The sequence below is a fragment of the Calidris pugnax genome, unplaced genomic scaffold (genome assembly GCF_001431845.1).
Source record: "Calidris pugnax isolate Ruff unplaced genomic scaffold, ASM143184v1 scaffold81, whole genome shotgun sequence".
Taxonomy (NCBI): Eukaryota; Metazoa; Chordata; class Aves; order Charadriiformes; family Scolopacidae; genus Calidris; species Calidris pugnax.
Genome location: NW_015090880.1, coordinates 3,540,812 through 3,566,457, shown reverse-complemented (window position 1 = coordinate 3,566,457; position 25,646 = coordinate 3,540,812). Strand labels below are relative to the sequence as shown.

The 25,646-nt window shown below is 41.8% G+C and overlaps 1 protein-coding gene across 1 annotated transcript in view; it reads left to right on the top strand.

Moving 5' to 3' along the window:
* The window catches only part of CHL1 (cell adhesion molecule L1-like), a 97,265-nt gene that overhangs the window by 46,869 nt on the left and 24,750 nt on the right, over nt 1–25,646 (top strand). Inside the window, exons 7-15 of the mRNA XM_014946790.1 lie at nt 1,725–1,772; nt 3,697–3,817; nt 6,832–7,016; nt 12,789–12,920; nt 13,648–13,785; nt 14,452–14,563; nt 15,750–15,916; nt 21,202–21,367; nt 22,543–22,667. Of these exons, the coding sequence (XP_014802276.1) occupies nt 1,725–1,772; nt 3,697–3,817; nt 6,832–7,016; nt 12,789–12,920; nt 13,648–13,785; nt 14,452–14,563; nt 15,750–15,916; nt 21,202–21,367; nt 22,543–22,667 (1,194 nt within the window). The remainder of the gene's footprint in view (nt 1–1,724; nt 1,773–3,696; nt 3,818–6,831; nt 7,017–12,788; nt 12,921–13,647; nt 13,786–14,451; nt 14,564–15,749; nt 15,917–21,201; nt 21,368–22,542; nt 22,668–25,646) is intronic.

Genomic DNA, 25,646 nt, shown 5'->3' with positions numbered 1-25,646 from the left:
TTTTTTAGCTCCCTAGGCATCAGCGAATGCAGATGTGTGCCCTGTGTCTCTGATGTGATTCTCTCTGAAGAAAATGCATGTTACTGAGCTTATTCCTGCATTATTAACCTTACTCTAAGGGCTAAACTCAACTGATAAAAGCTTTTTGCAGCTGCTGGGTCCCAAAAAACGCCCCATTTTTCCTCCCTTTCTCCGCCTGGTGAAAGCTAATGATGCATTAGGAAAATGTGCTTCTCTTGCAGTCCAGTGGGTCACTGGGTCTTGAGGACTTTCTGTGGCCACCTCCTCCCTGGGTGCAGGCCTGGTTTGGTCAGGGTGATGTTAGGGAACTGCTTAGAGCTTCTCACTCTCCTCCTGCCAAGGAGTGGTGAGGGAACTGTGCCCAAGGCTCTGCTGTGGAGACTTCTTTGCCTTTGCCTTTACCATGTGTTAAGATAAAGGAGGCACCACTGGCCCTTCTTTCTTCAAGGAGAAAATGGGCTGGTGTTTAGCAGCAAGCCCTCTAGACCCATTTTTGGATCTCCCCAGCAGTGACTTCTGTGGTGGTCCAAGACAGCAGGACAGGCAGCCAGGGCTTTCCAGGTCTTTGCGAGCTGCCTTGAGCATCAGTAGTGACACAAGAGGTGTTTTCCATTTCATTATAGAAGTGTCCTGTAGGGAACATCAGGTTTTATTTATTTATTTATTTATTTATTCATTTACTTAAACATCTCTGTATTCCTGTAGTCTCCAAGGGTTTTGTACAAAAGATGGTTTCAGGTACTGCCCCTGCATTCTCACCGGGGTGTGTGGGCTTTGCTGTCCCATGAATGCAAGGGGTGTACGGTAGCAGGGTTAGAAACAGAGGAAAAGAATACAAATATCCAAGAAAAAAATGCAAACCAAACCCAAACAACAGCCTTCTAGGGCACGCTCTCAGCTGCATTAAATCAGCAAAGCCTGACAGAAGCCACTGGAACTAAGGCAGCTTATACCAGCTGGAGATACATCCTGCTTTGCTTGAATCTCTTTTGGCTGTAATAGTTTCTGGTATCACTTGTACCACTCGCTGAGGCTGCCTGTGCCCTTAATATCAGTCTTCTGTTTTGCTAATACTTCTGACCTTTCGGGCTTATGCAGCCCAGAAAGCCAAGGAGATTTTTCTTCATGAATGAAAACCCAATATTTAATATATGATTTTGAGAGTTTTGCTGTTGGGATAAAAAGATAAAGGATTAATAGTGGCTTTGTGTATCTTAATACTTGCTTAAACCATATCTTGGGGTAATAATGGTGAGAAAAATATCAAAATGAAATGTTGCTCTCCATAGCTTGAGACTTCCCACTCCTTCCCGTACCGAGTCCCTGTTGAGGGACTGTGTAAAAAAACCTACATGTGAAAATTTAGACAATCAGAAAAAAATAGAGACTGGATAAATTTAATAAAATTTCTTTATAGTGGATACTTAGGGTTTAGTGATTTTTTTATTACACTAGGTAGCTAGGGTGAAATGATGATTATATCAGTCATGAAGTATTTTGCAGAATAATACATATCTTTAAAGGATTCTTGTTTGTATTTTCAGATATTCATTGTTCATCTGTTGCTTTATATTTTTTGGTTTTTTTCTTTCTCTTATGGCAGAAATTGGGGGCATTGTTTTGTTTTGCTTGATTTATTGTTTCTTTTGATTCTGTATCAACTGTGCATGTTTGTGTTTGGTTGTCACTTTTATTTATTTCAGTTAAGCATGCTAATGACTCAGGCTCACCTAACGCTGCAGTTACTAAGGGTGAGTTGAATGCATTTGTTATTTAGCCTTTAAACTAAGAATCTACCAGCTGAGATGAAATGTGAGCTGCTGCTAAGGAAAAAGGAAAAAAAAAATAATCACAAAAGCCTTTTTATTGCATTAGGATGGATTTAAGTGATCCGTGGAGTACAATTTGCTCATCTTGTACTTTCTGACAGAAATCTGAAAGGTTTTCAACAAAGAGGTAGTTTTCCTACTCAAGAAAATAACATTCACCTTTCATAATGTGATGTGAGTAAGGAGGCTGAGGTCCTGGGTGTCTCGTGTTATCAGTTCAGAGCAGGAGCCTGAGCTTGGATGCTCCAGGTCTCCCTCTGGCAGTCAAGAAGATGCTGGCGTTAGGTACCGACAGTTTGAAACCCCCAATTCATGTCTAAAGGGTTGCCTTACTCCAGGGTGAGCTGAAGGTGAGGATTTACAGAGCTTTAGGTGCTCTGTGTTGATTGTCCCCTGTTCCTAGGGGTAGACAGGAGGTGGTTCTCTTCGGCCATGTGTTGCCCTGTCTGATACTCACCACAATAAAGCGCTTCTTGTCCTGGGGATCCCCATCTTCCCTCGCTTTGTGTCCCCCTCTTGGTGGAGCAGCATCGTGCAAATATTCTGCTGAGGTTTATGTAGACAATGTGGAGAAGTCAGAAGGCAGCTAGAAGCTATTTCTGCAGCTCTCCACCCAGTTAATTTTGTTTAAGATATTAAAAAATGAGAGTCCATTTTTGCATGTAGCTCTTGACTCTGATTTATTTGATTAAATCACTTCTGAAAGCCTCTTCTTTGAGATGCCCAGCTTGAAACTCTTGAAAGACGTAATTTTGCTGCACAAGCACTGAAGTTTTTGAAAAGTGGTTCCTCCTCAAGTGTTTTGGGATGGAGAGCTCGAAGTGCTGCTCAGTCCTCAAGCCTTGGCCCGTGGAGGCTGAGCACTGTGAGCAGAACAAGGAGGGCTTGTGCGGAGTCACAGCTACTCAAAACCTGATTTTTTTTCCCTTGGAGAGATGTCTGAACTCCTGTCACTGCTGGGGAAGGGGGGACGGCCTGCCTTTGGCAGGGGGAGGTGGAGGGCAGATGGAAAACGTGCGAGCGTATCCAGAGGCACCAAAGTGTTGTGCTGCAGCTCTGAGCACTCGTGACACAGATTTGGAGAAGTACAAAGCAAGGGGAGGAAAAAAAAAAAAAAATAGAAAATGGTTCAGAGAGATGCATGTGGTCTTTTACCAAATCATCCGTAACTGACTATTTTTGAAGAACTAGTACCATTTGGGGACTTATTCATTACTGTGCTAATTGTTATTATAGAGATAGCTGGGTAGCCGTTTAACTCTGTGCATATTTCATCATGAAACCGTTGTTTGGCAGCCTGGAACAAATGGTCCGTTGAAATCAAATGCAGGACAATCTTGTTTTATTATTTTAACAGTCTTCCTTACAAATTGTATCTCCATTACTGTAGATTTAATAATTGTAGCAAGAAGGATAATTCTGTGGGATATCCAAGTCAGGAAAGATGAGGTTTCATCTGAGATGCAAAAAGGTGATGGATCAATGCAGAAGAGAGGTGCTGAGAAAGGTGGTGCCCACTAGAAGATCAGCAATGGAGAAGACCAATGTAGCAAGAGTGGCTGAGGAAGATGAGAGAAAGGGCACGTGCATGGGAAACATGAAACCACAGGGACAGAGCTTTCACCAGTACTGCTGCCTGTGGTTATTGCTGTAGCCATCTTCTCTCTGTGAGCAGGAGAAACAGGAGAGTCCTGGATTGGTCTCAAACCATATAAATAAAAACCAAAATTTACAAATTGATGTCTGAAGCCTTCTGACAGAAGAAATGTTTGTGGCATTATTGAAAGATAAGCAAAGGTGCTAAGATTTTATATCTAACTTTTCTCTTATTTATTTTATTTTTTAGCAAATTTCATCAAGGAGAGAAAACCCAAACTGCTGATCCCTCCTGAATCTGCTGGCAGTAGCTCATCAGTCACTGTCATCAAGGGAGGTGTCCTGCTCCTCGAATGTATTGCTGAAGGGCTGTGAGTAATGCACAATACTGCACAAACTTAATCAGCTTTTGAAATAGAATTGAGCAAAGAAAAAGCTATATTAAAAATTATACAACTGCAAATGAATATACCTACCTGCCCAAACAATTTTAAATTGAACTTATATGCAGATTTTTTCTAAATTATGCATGCTTCTCGTAAAGCAGCACAGAGCTAGTATGCAACATTCATGTGTTTGTTATTGCTGTAGCTTATAAAGAAGCAATTAAAATCATATCATGGTAAGTACTGATTTATATTTCTTTTAGTATTATATTTAAAAAAAAAAAAAACTATTATGGAACTTTTTTCAGTAATCTTACTTTTGAAATACAAAGAAATGAAACAACCTCAGAATTCAGCTTCTGCGGTTTGGCTCACACCCTGTAGTGTCTCTTTTCTAGTTTTGCCAATTCAGTTTTGGCTCAACACTCAAAAAGTACTCGGGATTTTTCCTAAGATCTCAGGTTTGTTCCCCAGCATCTAGAATTTCCATACAAAGGATGTTCTTTCCATCATGTTCTCAATGACAGCAGTATGTGAAGAAACAGAGTCCACAACTATGTAAAAATATAATGAACCGAAGGCAGCCGTATTGATTTGACCCTGCTAAAACTAACAGGAATGGGCTAATTTCAGATTTAGTCCCAGTCCCGTGTTTCCTGCTTGGGCCTGTTCCTGTGGATGCCTCTGGTGCTTTGTGCTGCGCGGGTGTCCCAAGCTTGTTATTGCTATTAGCATTTAGGTTAGAGCACTACTCAAGCTCTACCCATGGATCTGGCTGTACAGAGCATAGCAGAGTATCTCAGTGAGGAGCTGCTGACTGTAATAATAAAGGGAAGAGTTAAAGTAGATGGTATTTGATGGGAAATCAGGACAATTTTTTCCCTTATTGTAAATAACACAGGACAGAACAAGGGTAAGGAAGGAAAGGGAATGGCTAAATGAATGTTAAGTGCAGTCCCCACAATGAAGCTGTGAATGCCTCTCTCAGATCTTGTTCCTGCTGCAGCAACTCAGACAGACATAAGCCCCACCTGGCCCTCGGTCCAATTTTCCAATTTTTACTGTGTGCTTGTAGATGCAATAATCTGCCGCAGAAGAGCTGCCACTAGAGAAATAGGTAAAGCAAAAATCTCTCCAACCACTAAACCCACAAAGAAAGCACAGTCATGTCTGGTTTATCTCTGATAGAGCTTTCTGTTGAACGGAGACTTAAATCATTGTCTTCTTGTGCTGTACGGTAGAGCTGCAGGTCTGTGAAGGCAGACTGTGGTGAGCAGATAGATAACTCATATTAAAGGCTGTGCAATTATATCCCCTCTATAAAATTCCAAAATCAGGGTATTTATCTGCCTGAACAAACATGTTTAGGGTGTTTTGGTTTTCCATGCGGGCTTGAAAGGGCATTGCTCATTTGAGCTGGCAAGATTGTGCCTCTGCAGTTGGTTGCCATTTCTGAGAGAGGGTGAATTACTTGTCTCTGTTGGATTCACTCCAAGTATCTGCAGAGAGTTTTGGTTCCCTGTTGCAACACTTCCTTGTCTAATTCACTCCCCATCAAGCTAATTCACAGGCGCACAAACCTCCACAAGTCCAGAGCTATGAGTTTATAGTGTTTTCAAGGTACTAAATAAGGCAAATCACCTTGGAAATATGCAAATGCAAATTTTCGTGTGCGAGGATTAATATCATGTACAAGAGGAGAAAGACGAAAAGGGACAGTGTTTATTTGGAAAAAAAGTTTTTAAAAGGTTATATTTTTGTTTCATTCAAAATTTTCCAAGAAAAATTTTCTACATTATTTTTTGAAGAGAAAGGGTGAGGTTGTTTTTTTTTTTAAAGTAGTCACTTTTGAAAGAAGACAAAGTACTTCTTTCTTTGATCACCAAACAAACCTTTTTCACTGAAACTCTTCAAAAAAAGGCAAGTTAGAGCAAACCAAATGATATTTTTATTTGTTAAAATTCCCATTTTCAGCAGAAAATTTATCAGCTTTGCCTATATCTCTGCCAATCCATCCCACCAAATGTCCACAAACCAGGGAAGCGGATAGACTGAGCCAGATTTCAAGTAACTTAGATCAGGGGCAGCCAACTGCAAATAAGGAATTAAGTACATATCCAATCTGTCATTTTTGAAGATTTATAATCCGAGCAATGACAGTGTCAGGAGGGCATTGCCTCAATACAACACCACGGCAGCACAAGTGTCTGACTTTGGTACAGGAGCAGGACAAGGACTCTTGCAGGAAATAATTGGATATTTGCACAGTTGTGCTCACTGCTCGTGGAAAACCGTAATTTCTTGGTACCTGGGGCTTTGAGTAGCTTGTGCCCGGGCATTTTGCCACAATAACAGATGGACACGAGAGTAAGCAGATATGACACTGTGTATGTGCGTCGTGTACGGTGTCGGGGTCGCGAAGCCCAGCTGGGAATGTGCAGACAACAGTCTGTCCCGAATTTCTGTGTCGCTGCCATTTGCTTTCTAAAAACGTGTAAGGAGCATTTTCAGCCATCTCCAATGGTTGGCCACCATTCTAACCAGGCAGGGCACTGAGTGAAGTCACTGTAATAAAGTCTTTACCTCCTTGTCTGTCCTCAGGTGCCCTTTTGGAGTAGGAAGGAATGAGCTCTGCTCCCTCTCCCACAGCCCATGCCAATACGTGGACAAGGAATGCAGCCTCCTGCCATGGCCTGGTGTTGGCTGTGAAGAACCTATTCATAGGGAGCCTTCAAATCAAGATTAATTATAGACTAGTTGTAGTTTGTACTATAACCCATACTGTAGCCCCAGTGCTTTAAAAGGGCTCAAATGACTGAAAACTTAGCATAGACATGGTTTAGTGGTAGGTTAATGGTTGGACTTGATCATCTTAAAGGTCTCTTCCCACCATAATGATTGGATGACTGTACGAAGTCTATGCTAACATGAAACAATACAGCAGCCTAGTATTCATTCAACTCAAAACAATTTTTATTTTTTGTTTCCTTTTCTCTTAGCCCAACTCCTCATCTAAGCTGGGTCAAGCTCACTGGGAACTTGCCCAAGGACGAACCAGAAACAGAAAATTTTGGGAAGATATTGAAGATAGAGCAAGTGACTGCAGCCGATGAAGGAACATACCAGTGCACGGCAAGCAACCCCATGGGGAGAGCCAAGCACGAGTTCCACGTTCACGTGGAAGGTGCTGAGTACACTTTACTAAACTTACTGGTTTTGAACAGAGAGGTGGTCAAAGGGTAGTGAATAGGGACCTTTACTAATATCACTTGGTGTAATGCATAAATTCAACCAACTCTATCAATTTATGCTAGCCAAGGATCCACCTTATAGTTTTGGGAAGCTTGTGTAGAGTAACACCTTTTTAAAGAAAGAAAGAGAAAGAAAGAATGCATTTTTTTCCCTGAACCATGAAGGCTCTGCACAGTGGTGAACAGGAGCATAAATATGTGAGCAGATCCAATCCTCCAAAGATGCTAGGCAAGCAGAGATATTGATAAAATGTCTTGCGTTAATCTGAATGTCAGACCAAAAGATCTAATTATTCTGCTTGCTCTTAAAGAGTGTGAAAATGGCTATACTGGGTCAGAGCAGAGGTACATTTAGCTCAATTTCCTTTCTTTGGCTTCCATCAAAAGTCAGTGCCTAGGGAGGACTGTGAAAATGGAGTGAGCAAACATGGTACCACCCCTCTCTTCCCCTCCTTCACGTGAGCTCTTGCTATCATAGAATCATAGAATGGTTTGGGTTGGAAGGGACCTCAAGGATCATGGAGTTCCAACCCCCCTGCCCTGGGCAGGGACACCTCCCACTAGAGCAGGTTGCTCAAGGCCACATCCAGCCTGGCCTTGAACACTTCCAGGGATGGGGCATCCACAACTTCCACAACTATCATTTTTGTATAGGGACAACCTGAGCTAAGAGTGGTTTCTACAGCCCCTGCATCCCTTTCTCTCTTCTCCTAACCCCCAGATCCTGAAGGTGTGAGCCCTTCACACGAGGTAGGGGCAGAAGCTCCTTCCAGGAGCAGAGCAGAACTCCAGTGCGATTCAGGAGAGATGAAGGAGCCCTGCAGAACCATCTCTGCCGCTGCAGCTCTTTCAGCGATGCTGCCCACAAATAGCTGCTAAATGAGAATCCTGAAGCACAGCTGAAAAACTGGCTGAAAACATTTTCTCTTTACTGATGAAAAATGCACCAGCCTCTGCTCTGCAGCGTTAAAAAAAAATAAAAATCCCAGGCAGTATTAAACTGTCGGAGTCTGCCAACTGCTTCATTTTTATCTGGGCTTCTTCTCAGTCTGTGGTCACAGGGAGCAAAGGGGCTTTCAGCTACCTGCTCTGTATTTACTCCTCAGCTGAGGAAAAGCCTTTTCTCCCAGTCTGTGATGAATCATCCCCATTCGCTTGACACAACCTTGTGTCTTGCAGTCTTCTTTCTCTTCCTGGAAGTGTGGCAGAGGGGGGGTACCAGGGCATGGCAAGTCTTCAGCTGCGATGGAAGGGAAGTGCTGACTCCTAGAAATCGTTCCAGATGGTTTGGAGCATCTCTGCTGTAGCTGAATATTTTAACAATCTGGCTATGATTTTCTCGGCTGTAAAAATCGAATCCTTCAAAGAAATTGCAGGAGCTGCAAAAAAATAAAATACCAGAGAAGTAACATTAATTAAGCAGTTCAGAATATTGACCCCCTTTTTTCCCCCCGGTCTCTAGAGGGAGGAAAGCTTTCCGGCAAATTGTTGTTCCTGCTCATTAGCAAACAAGTACTTTAAGAAAAAAAAGGGGGGAAGGAAATAATCCCACCCTAGCCATTGCAACATAAAAAATGCTTTTGCCATTGTTATTTAATTCATTTTCTGTATGTGTAACTAATGTTGGCTGCTGTCACCAGCAGGAATACTTCCTATTAGGAGTCACCTCACAAGCAGGGTATCAAGGTAAAATTGAGCCCAAACACTGTCTTCTTCTAGGATTTCTAAACCAGCAAATGTCACTACCATTAATCAGAGATGGGCCTGTTCATCATTCTTGCAGCAGCTCCTGTGTGAGCACTCAAGGGCAGATCTCGAGTTGGTGGAAAGGAGCATTAATTTCAGTGGTTTCAGGGAGGTTATGCTGACGTAGGGCATCCTCGCACCTGACAGGCCCTTCTCAAAGGATGTAGGCAAGGAGAAGAAAATTAAAGATGGAAGAAAAATTATCATGGTTATTAACCGCCAACCATCCTCAATCTAGTGCTGGTCTATAAATCAGGGTTTTGCTGTCGTTTCTACACTGTGTCACATTTTCTGTTCTTCTTTCTGGTATTTGAGGATCTCAAACCAATATCCCAACCTTCTAAATAAGAGTCTTAATTAATGATATTTGCATGCAGCCCACTTACTAATCCTACAGTAGTCCGAGGGCAAAGATTCAGGCAATTATTTCCAAGCATATGAAAATATTCAGCTAGCAAATTGCTTGACTGTTTGAGCATTTTAATCTCTCTGTGCAAGGAAAGATGTAGCCTGGAACATTGGAAAAGGCACAAAATCCCCATTGTTGTTATCAGAATGAGAGAGATTTATTAAAAAAACAAAAAAAAACCCAAAATGATGCAAGGCCACAAATTGTCTTGACTTCAAATGTTTGTTTATTTGGTGATTGTATATAATCCCCCAAACCCAGCAGAAAATGTACATATAACCTCAAAATCTTGCCACTATCACAGCGCCTGATCTCGTGGTACCTTGATCTTGACTGAGGCTCCTAGGCTGTGTTTCATAGAAATAATTATTACAATATAATGATTAATTATAGTAATGATAAAATAGCTAAGGGCCTTTGCAGTTAAGTCTCGTAATACTTTCATTACTCAGCTAGAGAAAAATAAAATAGATGAAACTAATGTGAGGCAGAAATTTGCTGGTTATTTTAATCAGGCTCAAAGTGTAGTTCTGTGTTTCACTGGAAAACTGCTTCAATGGGGATGCAGACCCCAAGGTGGTGAGTGCAGCCAAAGCTGCCGATGATGCCCCCAAAGTGGGATGGATTGCCAGCCCTTGTGTAGACGTGAGGAGAATTTGAAATGATCTTGACAAATTGGGAAAATGGTCTGGAATAAAAAGGATGGGCTTCAGTAAGCACAAGTGCAAAGCAATTCTCATCGGGCAGCACTAATTGGCTTCATAAGCACAGGATGGAGAATGTCTGGTTAGACTAGTCTGGAGGATATACTGGATCACAAGCTGAACGCGGCTTGGAAATACCAGTCTTGCAGAAAAAGCAAAAATCATCCTGGAAAGTATAAAGAAAACTGTTGTAAGAGAGAACTGATAAGACTTCACAAAACGTAACCAGTTTTACATTGTGCAGCTCATCCAGGCTGGGGTTAACTCAAGACAGTTCAGGAGAAAGCAGCAAGAGTAGTCACAGGGCTCAAAAACATGGCATTTGAGCAAAGAAAAGAGATAGATATGTTTAATTTGGGAAAGACTAGATCTGGAGAATGCATAACAGCCTTCAGATGAACTGAAATTTCTTCACAAAGTTCCCTGGGGATAATGTAAGACATAATAGACTCAAATTGCAGCAAGGCAGAAGTTGGTTAGATGTTAGAAATTTGTTCTAGTCATGGGGAAGAGTGTAAGTGCTGCCGCTGACAGCATGAGAGACTGAGGGGAAGGTTTGGATCCATCGGGGGTGTTTTAGGTGTAGACGATCCTGCTCTGTCGCAGAAGGATGGACTAGATGCCCATTTTAAATCCCTTTTATTTTTGATCCTGCCGTTATATCTCCTTAAAGATACAAATCACTTAATCAGGACCCCCACATTTATGACTCTTACCAAGAAGAATATATTATGAAGTGAAATACTTGCCATACTATATTACTCACAGGGATTAACTATTTGACCATGCAACCACTTTTTTTTTTTTTTGTAGTTGCTAAAAAATGTGTATATTTTTTTATTCTTATCTTTTATATACTCATAAGTAATATAGCATGTCTGCCACACAGAAAAGAGTTTCTTCAGCCTTTCTGTGAAATTCTATTTCCTACTTGGCAAAATCTCATTGCCTGTGGCTTCACAGCTGCAGCATTTTCTTGGGGCAACCACAGCAATTCTCAGGCTGAGAAAGGAGAGCAGTGGTGTAGTGTGTCTGCAGCAAACTGTGTACACACAGCTGAAAATAGGAAGGGATCCATCAGGTGGTTTGTATTCAGTCTGTGCTTGGTATCTCACCTCCTCCAAAACAAGGAAACAGCCTGTCTCAAGCACTGTGTTCATGGCAGACCTAGAGGGGGAAAAAATAACCAAAACAAAACAACAAATTAGGGCTGTTACAAGCTTTTTCACCTCCATGCCTTTGACCTGTCTTTTCCTGATGAAAGCATTACGTATATGAGAGAGAGAGAGAAGGAAAATGGTCTGCAAAACCAAAATATTTTGATGCTTGCAGAGTTTTTTTCCTGGAGGCAGATAGAAGGAAGCATAACAAGTGTGGTCACGTCACACACCACACTCTGGGAGGGCAACCAGGGCTGCAGTCAGGAAGGAGGTGGAAGAAATCTCTACTATGTGAAGGAAATGCAAAGCTGTTTTCGTTTCAGATAAGCTTGAGTGTTTTGATTTTTACTGCAGTCTTTGGCTGTGACTTAACACTCTTCACAGGTGCTTTGCTGTGAAAATGGTGGACTTTGTGGAGAAGGTCTTGTGTATCACACTTCAGGGGTGTGGGGTTCTTTTGATATATCTGTGTGAATATGAGCAATAAGGCTTTGTTTTAGCATATCACACTGATAACATCTGGAGATGTATTACCAGGCAACAGCTCTGTTAATCTTCAAAGCGTTTTACGAGCATTAGCTAATGAATCCTCATGTTTCCCATACATTAGCTCATCTTTTTCAAATAGGGGAAGAGGCCCAGTGATCTACCCAGCACAGGCAGAAGAGGTAGTGTCAGATCTGGAATTAAAATTTGGAAGTTTGTTGCCTCTCAGGAAGAGATAATGATGAATTCAAGGCTGTGTTTTGGATTGATGCTGCTCACTGATGGGTAGGCAGAGAACAAAGCGTTCATCAGATTAATGCTTTTTCCCCCCCCTTAATTCCCTTTTCTCTCTTATGGTTGTGTTTTTTCAATGATGTTTGGGTACCTGATGCTCAGGGGCTGCTCTGCAGAGGAGAGGGTTTCCCCAGAGCTTCCCCAGTTTAGCTGGCAGTGCTGGGAAAGAGGAGAGCAGAGGGAATGCAGCAGCACACTGCTGCTCCTCTGCCACCACCCTGTGGACAGCCTTTCTGGAGCGCTCCTCAGGATGATGGTTCTCTCATTCCCGGTGGGGAAAGAAGGTTTCGTCATTCCTAAATATGTTACAGATCAGCCTCTGAGCTGAATACGTGATGGAAAACCAGAATATTGAAAATCATCATGCTTAGATGAGCAGATGGAGGTGCTGAACCCCGGTGTGGACCTTCGCTGCATCACCATACTCTGCCCTCCGGCCGCTCCTGGGCAAGTTGGTGGAAGCCATTTGCTCCTGCCTAGTGAGGGGGATTTGAGCTGGATGGATATTTGCATCTTGTTTGAGATGCTGAAACAGTCCCACCTCATTTTAGAGACCACAGTCTCCTGCCTGAGGGTGCGTGTGAAAATGCCAACCTCCTTGCCCAGCCTCTCACCTTCCATCTGCTCTGCAGTTGCTTTCCAGTTGGATAAACACTGCCCATTCCCTACACTCTCTCCCTGACACTCCACAAAGTCTGAAGGACGGGATTTAGTGGGTGCTAATGCTGATTTTACCTTTTGTAACATCACTTTGCAAGAAGTACAATACAGCTGCACAATAGGCTGTGAGGAGCTGGCTGGGAACTGTTGGCCACGTTTGCCATCTCCTGGAGGACCATAGCAATAGCAAGAGTTAGACATGTCCACGCTGTGGCACCTCATACCTGCTGTGTCCCCTCATTACAGAGCCTCCTCGGTGGATAAAGGAGCCCGAAGGTGGTGTTTACAGTGTGGGGACAAATCTTGTGCTGCTGTGTGAAGCCATCGGCAACCCAGAGCCAACCATTCAGTGGAAACTTAACGGGATGCCCATCGACAGTAAGTGCAAGGTCCAGGGTCCTCCTTTAGGTGGTGGCTGGGTGGGATGTAACTGTGTTGCACACAGTTAGAGGGAACACACAAATCGTAACGCATCGACTGATGGTTTGGCATCTATTTAGACATGAATTAATCTTTATTTATTAAAAAAAGCTAATGCTTGAATGCGATCTTGAAGAGAGTCCCTTCCCACCCAAACCTTTACATGGCATCTATTTAGACATGAATTAATCTTTATTAAAAAAAGCTAATGCTTGAATGTGATCTTGAAGAGAATCCCTTCCCACCCAAACCTTTATATGACTCCACAACTTATCATAGAATCATAGAATGGTTTGGGTTGGAAGGGACCTCAAAGATCATCGAGTTCCAACCCCCCTGCCATGGGCAGGGACACCTCCCACCAGACCAGGTTGCTCAAGGCCCCATCCAGCCTGGCCTTGAACACTTCCAGGGATGGGGCAGCCACAACTTCCCTGGGCAACCTGTTCCAGTGTCTCACCACCCTCAGAGTAAAAAATTTCTTCCTGAGATCTAATCTGAATCTTTTTTCTTCCAATTTAAAACCGTTTCCCCTTGTCCTATCATTACCCTTCCTGGCAAAGAGTCCCTCCCCAGCTCTTCTATAGGCACCCTTCAGGTATTGACTTTCAAGCAGTGAGGAAAGAGTGTGAACTCCAAGCCCACGGTGTTTTCACATCTCCTGATATAGTCTGGGTGTTTCCAGGTAGGACCTTCAGAGGGAGAATCTCTGCCAGAGAGATCAGCCTTACCAACCTTCAGCTCCACGACAGTGCTGTGTACCAGTGTGAGGCCAGCAACAAGCACGGCACCATCCTCGCCAGCGCCAACGTGAATGTCCTCAGTGAGTGCCCTCCTGGCCTTTCCTGTTCATGAGAAAAGGTCTGATTGCAGTGTCCCATTCTGCTTGGAGGATTTTAACCATGTCATTTTCCTTTCGTATTGGCCCCAGATTTTAAGAAATACATTGCCCAAACTAGTGTGACGAGCCTTATCATGGGCATTATTATATGGTTAGCATAAGTGCTCATGAGCTTTGGTATATTTTTTATTTTAAAACATGGTTGTGATTGGCCTAAAAACTTCTGCATTCAAACGTACTAAAACCACCGGGGGCTGAATTATGACCACAACTCTGTTTTTGAATTATTAAGTGTATTGTTAATCTTTAATTTCAGTTGTGATGCTCAGCCTATTCTTTGAAGAAAGGGAGTGATGGGAATTTATTTAATAAAGGAGGTCTCTAGAGCAAGCCGAACTGGGTCTGTTTTCTCTCCTGGAGCACATTGATGTTTCATGTTCTGATGTGTCCAGCACTCAACCACTATTAATTTTGTCAGTGAAATTTAGATAGCTCAGTTGCTCAATGCAGCTGGTTCCAAAAGGCAGTGAAATTCCCGTTAAGTGGCTACACCTTTGACCTTTGCTGGAAAAGGGGGTGATGCAGGGGCAGTATTTATATCCCCAGTTCTGAAAAGCTGTGCTGCTCATTTTGCCTTCTCTTCTGCAGATATTGCTCCCTTAATTCTGACCTCGGACGGTGAGAACTATGCCACAGTTGTGGGTTACAGCGCCTTCCTGCACTGTGAAATCTTTGCCTCGCCTGCAGCAGATATTAGATGGTAAACACATTCATACAGGTTCCCTAAACATTGAAAAATGGTCTGGTTACTATTTTTATAAAGTTAAAATTAGAAATTTGTAACAAAACTGTATATAATATAAATATTCTGTGTTTAAATGTATTTTCAAGAACCCTGAAGAATGGGTTTATAAAAAAAGGCCAATGAAAGTCCTCAGTACCTGTGTGAAACAAGTGCTGGGATATTCATTAAACTAAGCCATGCTGTAGAGAGCCAAATCCTCCTGCAGTTTCATCACCAGTTCTGAAAAGCTGTGCTGCTCATTTTGCCTTCTCTTCTGCAGATATTGCTCCCTTAATTCTGACCTCGGACGGTGAGAACTATGCCACAGTTGTGGGTTACAGCGCCTTCCTGCACTGTGAAATCTTTGCCTCGCCTGCAGCAGATATTAGATGGTAAACACATTCATACAGGTTCCCTAAACATTGAAAAATGGTCTGGTTACTATTTCTATAGAGTTAAAATTAGAAATTTGTAACAAAACTCTATATAATATAAATATTCTGTCTCAGCAGATATTAGATGGTAAACACATTCATACAGGTTCCCTAAACATTGAAAAATGGTCTGGTTACTATTTTTATAAAGTTAAAATTAGAAATTTGTAACAAAACTGTATATAATATAAATATTCTGTGTTTAAATGTATTTTCAAGAACCCTGAAGAATGGGTTTATAAAAAAAGGCCAATGAAAGTCCTCAGTACCTGTGTGAAACAAGTGCTGGGATATTCATTAAACTAAGCCATGCTGTAGAGAGCCAAATCCTCCTGCAGTTTCATCAGCCCTAGTTTAATGCTGGCAACTTTTAAAGTTTGGACACATTATTGAGGTGGAAACGTGATGACATACGGAGTTTATTTACCTGGGAATGGTTCCATAGGGTTGGAAATCACAGGATTGTCCTAGCACTTGACAAGTTCAATAAAGTTACAGATGACAGCTATAGATTAAGGACTCAGCCAGCCTAGTTTGAAGACCTTGCTAGGTGCTGTCAGTCTGGTTTTAGTTTGCAAGAGGCTTATGTCCCTTTACGATTTGCTACACATGGGTAAAGAGAGACACCAGCTCCCCAAATTCCTCTGTGCCCTGTGATATCTGCTAACCATGCAATAACAGTTCCTGCAGCCCCAGAAATAAACCATGACTCTTATTATCTTCTTTAGGACTAAGGATGACAGCATAGAGCCACTTTCAACGTTACGCTATGAGCTAAATAAGAATGGCACCCTAGAGATCAAACAAACAAAGAAAGAAGACTCAGGATCGTATGCTTGCTGGGCTGCAAACTCTGTTGGAAAAAGAGCAATCACTGCTAATCTGGATATAAGAGGTAAAGTCTCAATGAATAGAAAGACCTTTGACACCTGCTAAGGTTTCATATTTAAAAATTTTCAGTAAATAAGTAATTAGTAAATACTTAGTCCAAGATATAGATACATTCTGTGAGGCTATAAATTCTCTGTATGCTAAGACCTGAAATTGCCATGTAGCATATATGTGATTTCTTCATGCTTATACGTGAAACGGCCCTAGTTTAATGCTGGCAACTTTTAAAGTTTGGACACATTATTGGGGTGGAAACGTGATGACATACAGAGCTTATTTACTTAAACTAAGCCATGCTGTAGAGAGCCAAATTCTGCTGCAGCTTCATCGGCCCTAGTTTAATGCTGGCAACTTTTAAAGTTTGGACACATTATTGGGGTGGAAACGTGATGACATACAGAGCTTATTTACCTGGGAATGGTTCCATAGGGTTGGAAATCCCAGGATTGTCCTAGCAGTTCAATAAAGTTCAATAAAGTTACAGATGACAGCTATAGATTAAGGACTCAGCCAGGCTAGTTTGAAGACATTGCTAGGTGCTGTCAGTCTGGTTTTAGTTTGCAAGAGGTTTATGTCTCTTTATGATTTGCTACACATGGGTAAAGAGAGACACCAGCTCCCAAAATCCCTCCGTGCCCTGCGATATCTGCTAACCATGCAAAAACTGTTCCTGCAGCCCCAGAAATAAACCATGACTCTTATTATCTTCTTTAGGACTAAGGATGACAGCATAGAGCCACTTTCAACGTTACGCTATGAGCTAAATAAGAATGGCACCCTAGAGATCAAAGAAACAAAGAAAGAAGACTCAGGATCGTATGCTTGCTGGGCTGCAAACTCTGTTGGAAAAAGAGCAATCACTGCTAATCTGGATATAAGAGGTAAAGTCTCAGTGAATAGAAAGACCTTTGACATCTGCTAAGGTTTTATATTTAAAATTTTTCAGTAAATAAGTCATTAGTAAAAGAGCAATCACTGCTAATCTGGATATAAGAGGTAAAGTCTCAATGAATAGAAAGACCTTTGACACCTGCTAAGGTTTCATATTTAAAAATTTTCAGTAAATAAGTAATTAGTAAATACTTAGTCCAAGATATAGATACATTCTGTGAGGCTATAAATTCTCTGTATGCTAAGACCTGAAATTGCCATGTAGCATATATGTGATTTCTTCATGCTTATACGTGAAAATTTACTTTCTTCTTGACACTTGCAGAAGCTTCATAAGCCATCAAAAACTTGCAGTTTGCTTCCCAGATCCATTAACTTTACTGTCTTGAAAGGATTTTCCCTCTTTCTTGCCATCAGCCCTGTTACATGCAGAGCAGGTTCTTGGCTGACCCCTGGGAGCCCAGAGCCCACCCTGTGCTCATGGGCTTGGTGGGTTCCTCCCTGAGCCAGACGGGGTCCCTGCACCCCCACAGCCAGGGGCTTCTTCCTTCCCAAAGCTACTTCCAGCACTTTCAAGCAGTGAGGAAAGAGTGTGAACTCCAAGCCCACGGTGTTTTCACATCTCCTGATATAGTCTGGGTGTTTCCAGGTAGGACCTTCAGAGGGAGAATCTCTGCCAGAGAGATCAGCCTTACCAACCTTCAGCTCCACGACAGTGCTGTGTACCAGTGCGAGGCCAGCAACAAGCACGGCACCATCCTCGCCAGCGCCAACGTGAATGTCCTCAGTGAGTGCCCTCCTGGCCTTTCCTGTTCATGAGAAAAGGTCTGATTGCAGTGTCCCATTCTGCTTGGAGGATTTTAACCATGTCATTTTCCTTTCGTATTGGCCCCAGATTTTAAGAAATACATTGCCCAAACTAGTGTGACGAGCCTTATCATGGGCATTATTATATGGTTAGCATAAGTGCTCATGAGCTTTGGTATATTTTTTATTTTAAAACATGGTTGTGATTGGCCTAAAAACTTCTGCATTCAAACGTACTAAAACCACCGGGGGCTGAATTATGACCACAACTCTGTTTTTGAATTATTAAGTGTATTGTTAATCTTTAATTTCAGTTGTGATGCTCAGCCTATTCTTTGAAGAAAGGGAGCGATGGGAATTTATTTAATAAAGGAGGTCTCTAGAGCAAGCAGAAGTGGGTCTGTTTTCTCTCCTGGAGCACATTGATGTTTCATGTTCTGATGTGTCCAGCACTCAACCACTATTAATTTTGTCAGTGAAATTTAGATAGCTCAGTTGCTCAATGCAGCTGGTTCCAAAAGGCAGTGAAATTCCCGTTAAGTGGCTACACCTTTGACCTTTGCTGGAAAAGGGGGTGATGCAGGGACAGTATTTATATCCCCAGTTCTGAAAAGCTGTGCTGCTCATTTTGCCTTCTCTTCTGCAGATATTGCTCCCTTAATTCTGACCTCGGATGGTGAGAACTATGCCACAGTTGTGGGTTACAGCGCCTTCCTGCACTGTGAAATCTTTGCCTCGCCTGCAGCAGATATTAGATGGTAAACCACTGAGAACTGGTGTTTTCACATGAAACGCATTCATACAGGTTCCCTAAACATTGAAAAATGGTCTGGTTACTATTTCTATAGAGTTAAAATTAGAAATTTGTAACAAAACTCTATATAATATAAATATTCTGTCTTTAAATGTATTTTCAAGAACCCTGAAGAATGGGTTTATAAAAAAAAGGCCAATGAAAGTCCTCAGTACCTGTGTGAAACAAGTGCTGGGATATTCATTAAACTAAGCCATGCTGTAGAGAGCCAAATTCTGCTGCAGCTTCATCGGCCCTAGTTTAATGCTGGCAACTTTTAAAGTTTGGACACATTATTGGGGTGGAAACGTGATGACATACAGAGCTTATTTACCTGGGAATGGTTCCATAGGGTTGGAAATCCCAGGATTGTCCTAGCAGTTCAATAAAGTTCAATAAAGTTACAGATGACAGCTATAGATTAAGGACTCAGCCAGGCTAGTTTGAAGACATTGCTAGGTGCTGTCAGTCTGGTTTTAGTTTGCAAGAGGTTTATGTCTCTTTATGATTTGCTACACATGGGTAAAGAGAGACACCAGCTCCCAAAATCCCTCCGTGCCCTGCGATATCTGCTAACCATGCAAAAACTGTTCCTGCAGCCCCAGAAATAAACCATGACTCTTATTATCTTCTTTAGGACTAAGGATGACAGCATAGAGCCACTTTCAACGTTACGCTATGAGCTAAATAAGAATGGCACCCTAGAGATCAAAGAAACAAAGAAAGAAGACTCAGGATCGTATGCTTGCTGGGCTGCAAACTCTGTTGGAAAAAGAGCAATCACTGCTAATCTGGATATAAGAGGTAAAGTCTCAGTGAATAGAAAGACCTTTGACATCTGCTAAGGTTTTATATTTAAAATTTTTCAGTAAATAAGTCATTAGTAAATAGTCCAAGATATAGATACATTCTGTGAGGCTATAAATTCTCTGTACGCTAAGACCTGAAATTGCCATGTAACATATATGTGATTTCTCCATGCTTATACGTGAACATTTACTTTCTTCTTGACACTTGCAGAAGCTTCATAAGCCATCAAAAACTTGCAGTTTGCTTCCCAGATCCATTAACTTTACTGTCTTGAAAGGATTTTCCCTCTTTCTTGCCATCAGCCCTGTTACATGCAGAGCAGGTTCTTGGCTGACCCCTGGGAGCCCAGAGCCCACCCTGTGCTCATGGGCTTGGTGGGTTCCTCCCTGAGCCAGACGGGGTCCCTGCACCCCCACAGCCAGGGGCTTCTTCCTTCCCAAAGCTACTTCCAGCCTATTGATCAGCAGGTACATCCCAAAACCAAATTAATATCCACAGCCAACTCCAAGCACGTTACAGCAGGTTGAGTTAGGGGATGCTGCTGGTTGAGGGCCCTCAGAGTGGGCTTTTGCCTGATTATCAACTTGAGAAATATTCATAAATAGAGAAAAAAATATTACTCAAATATGTTTACTTATAAATTTCAGATAAATACCTTGTGTTCTAGTTCTGTTTTAAGGGATTTATTCGGTTGACTGGGCAGGAGGGGGTTTTCCCCAGGCAAGGTGGTGGCAGTGGACAGTTTCTGTTGAGCACAGGGGTTAAATTCAGTGGCTTGCATACAAACTTACTTAGGTATTAAGGTTTGCCAGTGGACAGTTTCTGTTGAGCACAGGGGTTAAATTCAGTGGCTTGCATACAAACTTACTTAAAAAGAAAAAAACAAAAGAAAAAACCTTAAATTCTTAATTAATAGATTGCTCCAAATTAATATCCACAGCCAACTCCAAGCACGTTACAGCAGGTTGAGTTAGGGGATGCTGCTGGTTGAGGGCCCTCAGAGTGGGCTTTTGCCTGATTATCAACTTGAGAAATATTCATAAATAGAGAAAAAAATATTACTCAAATATGTTTACTTATAAATTTCAGATAAATACCTTGTGTTCTAGTTCTGTTTTAAGGGATTTATTCGGTTGACTGGGCAGGAGGGGGTTTTCCCCAGGCAAGGTGGTGGCAGTGGACAGTTTCTGTTGAGCACAGGGGTTAAATTCAGTGGCTTGCATACAAACTTACTTAGGTATTAAGGTTTGCCAGTGGAAAAAAAAAAAAGAAAAAAACAAAAGAAAAAACCACAAAAACTTAAATTCTCAATTAATAGAGTGCTTAAAAGTACTCTCAGATGCAGGTTTGCTGTGACAAACTCGAGAAAGAAATGCTCCTTTTGTGCTCTGTTTCCACCCACTCCCTTTGCTTTGTAAATTTTACAGTGATGATAAACATGAAAATATACAATGAAATTCTCACAGAACAACATTTCACCATAATAAGAAATTCAGCAAAGTGCTTTCTTCTTACTTATTCATCTTTTTTTTGCATTCAAATTAGAGTCAATTAAAAGAACAAACTTGATTGCAATAATTTTTTCTCACTTGACTTTAATAAGCTTGTAATTTTTCTTGGATCGTTGCCAAAGCCTATTTCAAATGGCAATTGGACATAAAAATCATATTCATGCTGGTTTTTTATCATCCATTTCATGACAGTCTGCTAACAAGGATTTTCACCTGTGACTTTTTTTGTGGGGTTTTTTTCTGGCGCTTTTTGGTTTGGAGTGAACTAAAAAAGAATTTTTCAAGACAGAAAATTAAATCCTGGCAAATATCTATTTTAAAAACAACCATCCCTCATTTGAAATGTTTGTATCTATAACAAAAAAAAAAGACATGATCATTGCTCCTAAGGTTGATTTTTATATAAGAAGTGCTTGTTGAAAATTTGATGTAATAGTCTCTCTCTCCTAATCAAAGTGTTTTTCTGTGATCAATCAGATGCTACAAAACTTGTTGTTACTCCGAAGAACCCCCGAGTGTTGAAATCACATTCAATTTTATTGAAATGTCAGTCTGAGTATGATTCACACTTGAAACACAGTTTTAAATTATCCTGGAGGAAAGATGGAGATGAGCTGCCAGTCAAGAGCACGGAAGATGGCAGGTAAGCAGGGAAGAAACAAGAGCTTCCTTGATCTCAGCTGAATAATGCTGTACGGTGCTGGAGCATGAGTTTCAATAAACATGAGACTTAATAGCTTGAAATGCAAATTATGTCTGCAAGAATTCTTCATGCGATATGTGAATAGATCTGCATTTTATATACTTATAAATATAAATGCATCTATAGGTGTTTTGAGCCACAGCTGGCAAATGATTTTGTTTTCTATTAACTGTCTCACCATCACAGCAGAATATTGCATAAATGTTGGTTAAAACCAAAAATACAACCCTAGCCCCAGTGCAGTCAACTGGGGTCCTGTTTCTCCACTTCAGTGGAACTGCTATTTTCATGTGTTTGATACCTGTTTGGCCAAGGCAAGTCCTTGTAATGTTAGAATGAATGTAAAACTGATTTCTGGGATTCTCTGCCTAAAATCATGCACATGAAAAGCAACAAGTTTTTCCTACGTATGAGTTTAGGACTTGCAAGTGCAGGCTGGATTTTGCCCGACTCTGGTGTTCCCATTGACCTTAAGGGGTGGAGCTCAGCCTTTATTCCATATGAAGGGTCCCCCAGTGGGCAATCAGATGTCTTCATTAATTACCACGGAAGAGAGATGGTTTCCTAAATAGTGTGGTGCTGGAGAGGTTGAAGATCCTGCTGAGGCCACGTAGTGGGGGGAGATAGCGCCAAGCAAATGCCATGTCTGCAACGGAGCCCATGCCCTTGTCCTAATGCCAACTTCCCCTGGTGCATTGGACATCACACAAGTGGGTTGGGAATGCTCAGTTTTACTCAACCCGTTCAAAATTCAGACATAAAGCCCACGTATTTGCCTCATTAATGGTGTGCCAAACTCCTATGTTCCAGCACTCAGCTGATGCGTGTCAATGTGACTCTTTTCAGTCTGAGAGAGACACGCCAACTTCCAGCCATGGAGGCTAAATTGCTACAAAATCCAAATAATTGTCTACAGCACAGTGTGTAATACAACTGTAATTATGCTTGAAAGTAATAGGCCTAACGTGCAATTATGTTAGTCAGAATGTCCTGTTACTAAGTTTTTTATGAACAAGTTTTTGGAGAACAACGGTGTCTATCTGTCATAGGCTTGTCTTACGAATTTTTGTCTTCCTTATTTGTATGTACATTGTTTGTTTTTTTTTTCCCTGTAGGATAATTCTGGACAGGGACACGCTGTTCATCTCCAGCGTGACACTGGAGGATCAAGGAGTTTACACGTGTGTGGCGAGCACTTCCCTGGACAGTGTCACAGCCGAAACACAGTTAATCGTTCTCGGTAAGAGAATATATTCCTGGGGTGCAGGCAGCTCCATGCAGGACATAATGCAATGGCAGCACTTCTGCTTATTTGCTGCTTCTGCCCAGTTCAGTTACAGAACCTCAATAACCCAATTTCACAGAGGCACAATGTACCTCTCGCTCATTAACCTCCGTGGTGCTACCCTTGTGTCTCCTGGAGTGGGGATGCCGACGCAAGCATTTCATTTATATTTACTCAGCTCTTTGTTATACCTAAGACGAGGCAGCCTTTTTTTTCAGTTCAGGAGTCACCCACAGTGTCTGGTTGAGCCTGCCCAGGCTGGAAGGTGTAATAGCCTATTAAAAATGGCTCTGCTTCTGCTTTGATGTCCTTGGCCAGTCCTTCACCCCACTTTAGTAGAGATTTGCACACAAATTACCGCTTGGACTGTTTTGATGAAGACAGACATAAGGCCAGTATTTAGATGTCCTAATCCTCTAAAGATCAGTGAAAATTAAACATCTAAAAGGATTAATTATCTCTGTGAATCAGAGCATAAATTGTTGTCCAGTGGCAAAGAGCAAGTTCACGGCAGAGAAAAGCCTTGACCCACAGAGTCTGAAGCTTGACCTTCTGTGAACCTCTTCACAACCTGCCTCCCTTCCTGGAGGACCACTTGAAATTAAGGGAGTGAACTTGTGGAGCGATGTGCATTCCTTTGCACATGTACCTAAATGCATCAGCAAATAGCTAAAATTCTTTTTTGTCGACAGTTTTGCATCATTTTAATATCCTTTAGCTTCAGTTTTGCTTCATTTTACATTTTTATTTATTTATGGCACTGATTGCAAAAAGAACTAAGATGATCTGACCTTCAAGATGTTTTCACACTTTAAGTGAATGGTATTTTTCAGTAAATAGTAAATTAAGAAGGTGCTATGCACATTATTTATGGTGTTGCGTTCCTTAGTGCTGTATAATTCATAATGTTTGTAGACTATTCGTTACAATACTTATGAAAGTTTCATGAAGAATTTTATTCCCTTTTAAAAAGGTGAATTGCAGAAGAGGAAAAACAGTGTTGTGCTCTTTCGCCCGCAGAAGAGGAAAAACAGTGTTGTGCTCTTTTCCCCTTGTATATTGTATATAAGAAAGCTCTTGGTGTGTTAACCATATCTGTTATTTTCCAAATGGAAAATTCAGGCTTTTTTTGTAATGAAGGACTTGTGAGATGGCTAAAGAACTAAATACGGCACAGATGGAGACATCAGAATATGGGCAACCAAGAGCAAAAGAAATATCCAGTTATAATACTTCGAAATATTTGTTCTATGATAGAGGAATGAGTATCTTTAAGATGCACCATTTCCACCTTTAAACTAATATACTGAATTTTAACACCAGGTACACTCCAAGAATAGAAGAGGAAAATTGCCTTTAGGTTAAACTGTACTTTCGCTGATTTTTTCCCAAGTACAACAGAAATAGGGAAAATAAATGCAAAAAAATACTAAAACAACAGACATTGTGTCAGGAGGAGGTCAAAGACCCAAAGTTGTGCAATCTCATTTCCTTGGGCTTTACTTTTTTTGGATTTTGAAAAGCCAGGGCTGCGTTGAAGGAGGGGGAGTGTGTGTGTTGAGTTTGGAAGGACGTTGGAAGGAGTTTGGAGTTTGGAATCACTCTTTTACATCAGGCCCTATACATTTCAGTGAGCAAACTAATCCAATACAGTCGGACTGCAAACTGTCAGAGCCAGCCATAAGGAATATAAACATCTGTCACTCTGAATCCATGACATTTCATAGAATACTAGGATGGTTTAGGTTAGAAGGGACCTTAAAGACCATCCAGTTCCAACCCCCTGCCCTGGGCAGGGACACCTCCCACCAGCCCAGGTTGCTCCAAGCCCCATCCAGCCTGACCTTGAACCCCTCCAGGGATGGGGCAGCCACAGCTTCTCTGGGCAACCTAAGCCAGGGGCTCACCACCCTCAAGGTAAAAAATTTCTTCCTAATATCTAATCTAAATCTCCCCTCTTTGAGTTTAAAGACATTACCCCTTGTCCTATCACTACACGCCCTTGTAGAAAGTCCCTCTCTGGCTTTCCTGTAGGCACCCTTCAGACACTGGAAGGGGCTCTAAGGTCTCCCTGGAGCCTTCTCTTCTCCAGGAAGAGAAGGCATTGATTCAATTCCAGGCAATTTGGTGAACCACCCATGCCACAGGTCACCTTTTCTGCCCCTGGTGCTGTTGGGAAACCAGGTGGTGTTACAGCCGTGTGTCCCCCTTGCCGTCTCCCATAATAGTGGGGGGGAACAGCCTGTTTTGGTGGTGCTGGGACCCTCAGCCCTGGCTGAGATTACATCCCTGAAAGGTGAGCAAGGCCAGGAGGGGGGCAGTTGTGTGCTTGGGGCATGTATAGCCCCACACTCATCCCTAGGAGGTGCAGAGCTGTTATCACACCAGCCACCACCAGCTGACTCTGATATATTCTCTGGACAGCATTAGTCGAGCTGGCAGGTAATGAATTTTCTTGTTTCCTTTTAATATAGATCCCCATGGCTGGGATAATGAATGTTATCTGTGCACTCATACTCTAAAAGGCCAAGTTCAATAACTGTCGGAGCTGAGTCACCTTCTACCACTCTGGTTTGCACCAGAGTAAATCCAAGTGGTGCTAATATAACTTTCTGCTCAGAGCAGTGTCAATATCTATTAATGATTAAATAGATCTCTGTGTTGATTTGAAAAGAAAAATCTGTTGCTGCAAGCACAATGAAGAGACTAGATGGAAATGAACTTGAGGAGGAATATTGCATTTATAAGGGAGAGAGCAGGACCAGAGGGTTCAGTTTGGTTTTATGTAATAAAAGGAATCTTTAAAAGCAGTTCCCACTTTCCTAATTTTGTCCGCTTTGAAATCTAAAGATGTTTTCCACCATCTTTACTGAACCTGATGTTCCAGCCCTTTGGAAAATGCTGAGACAAACAGAAATAGCTTGCCATGCTCCT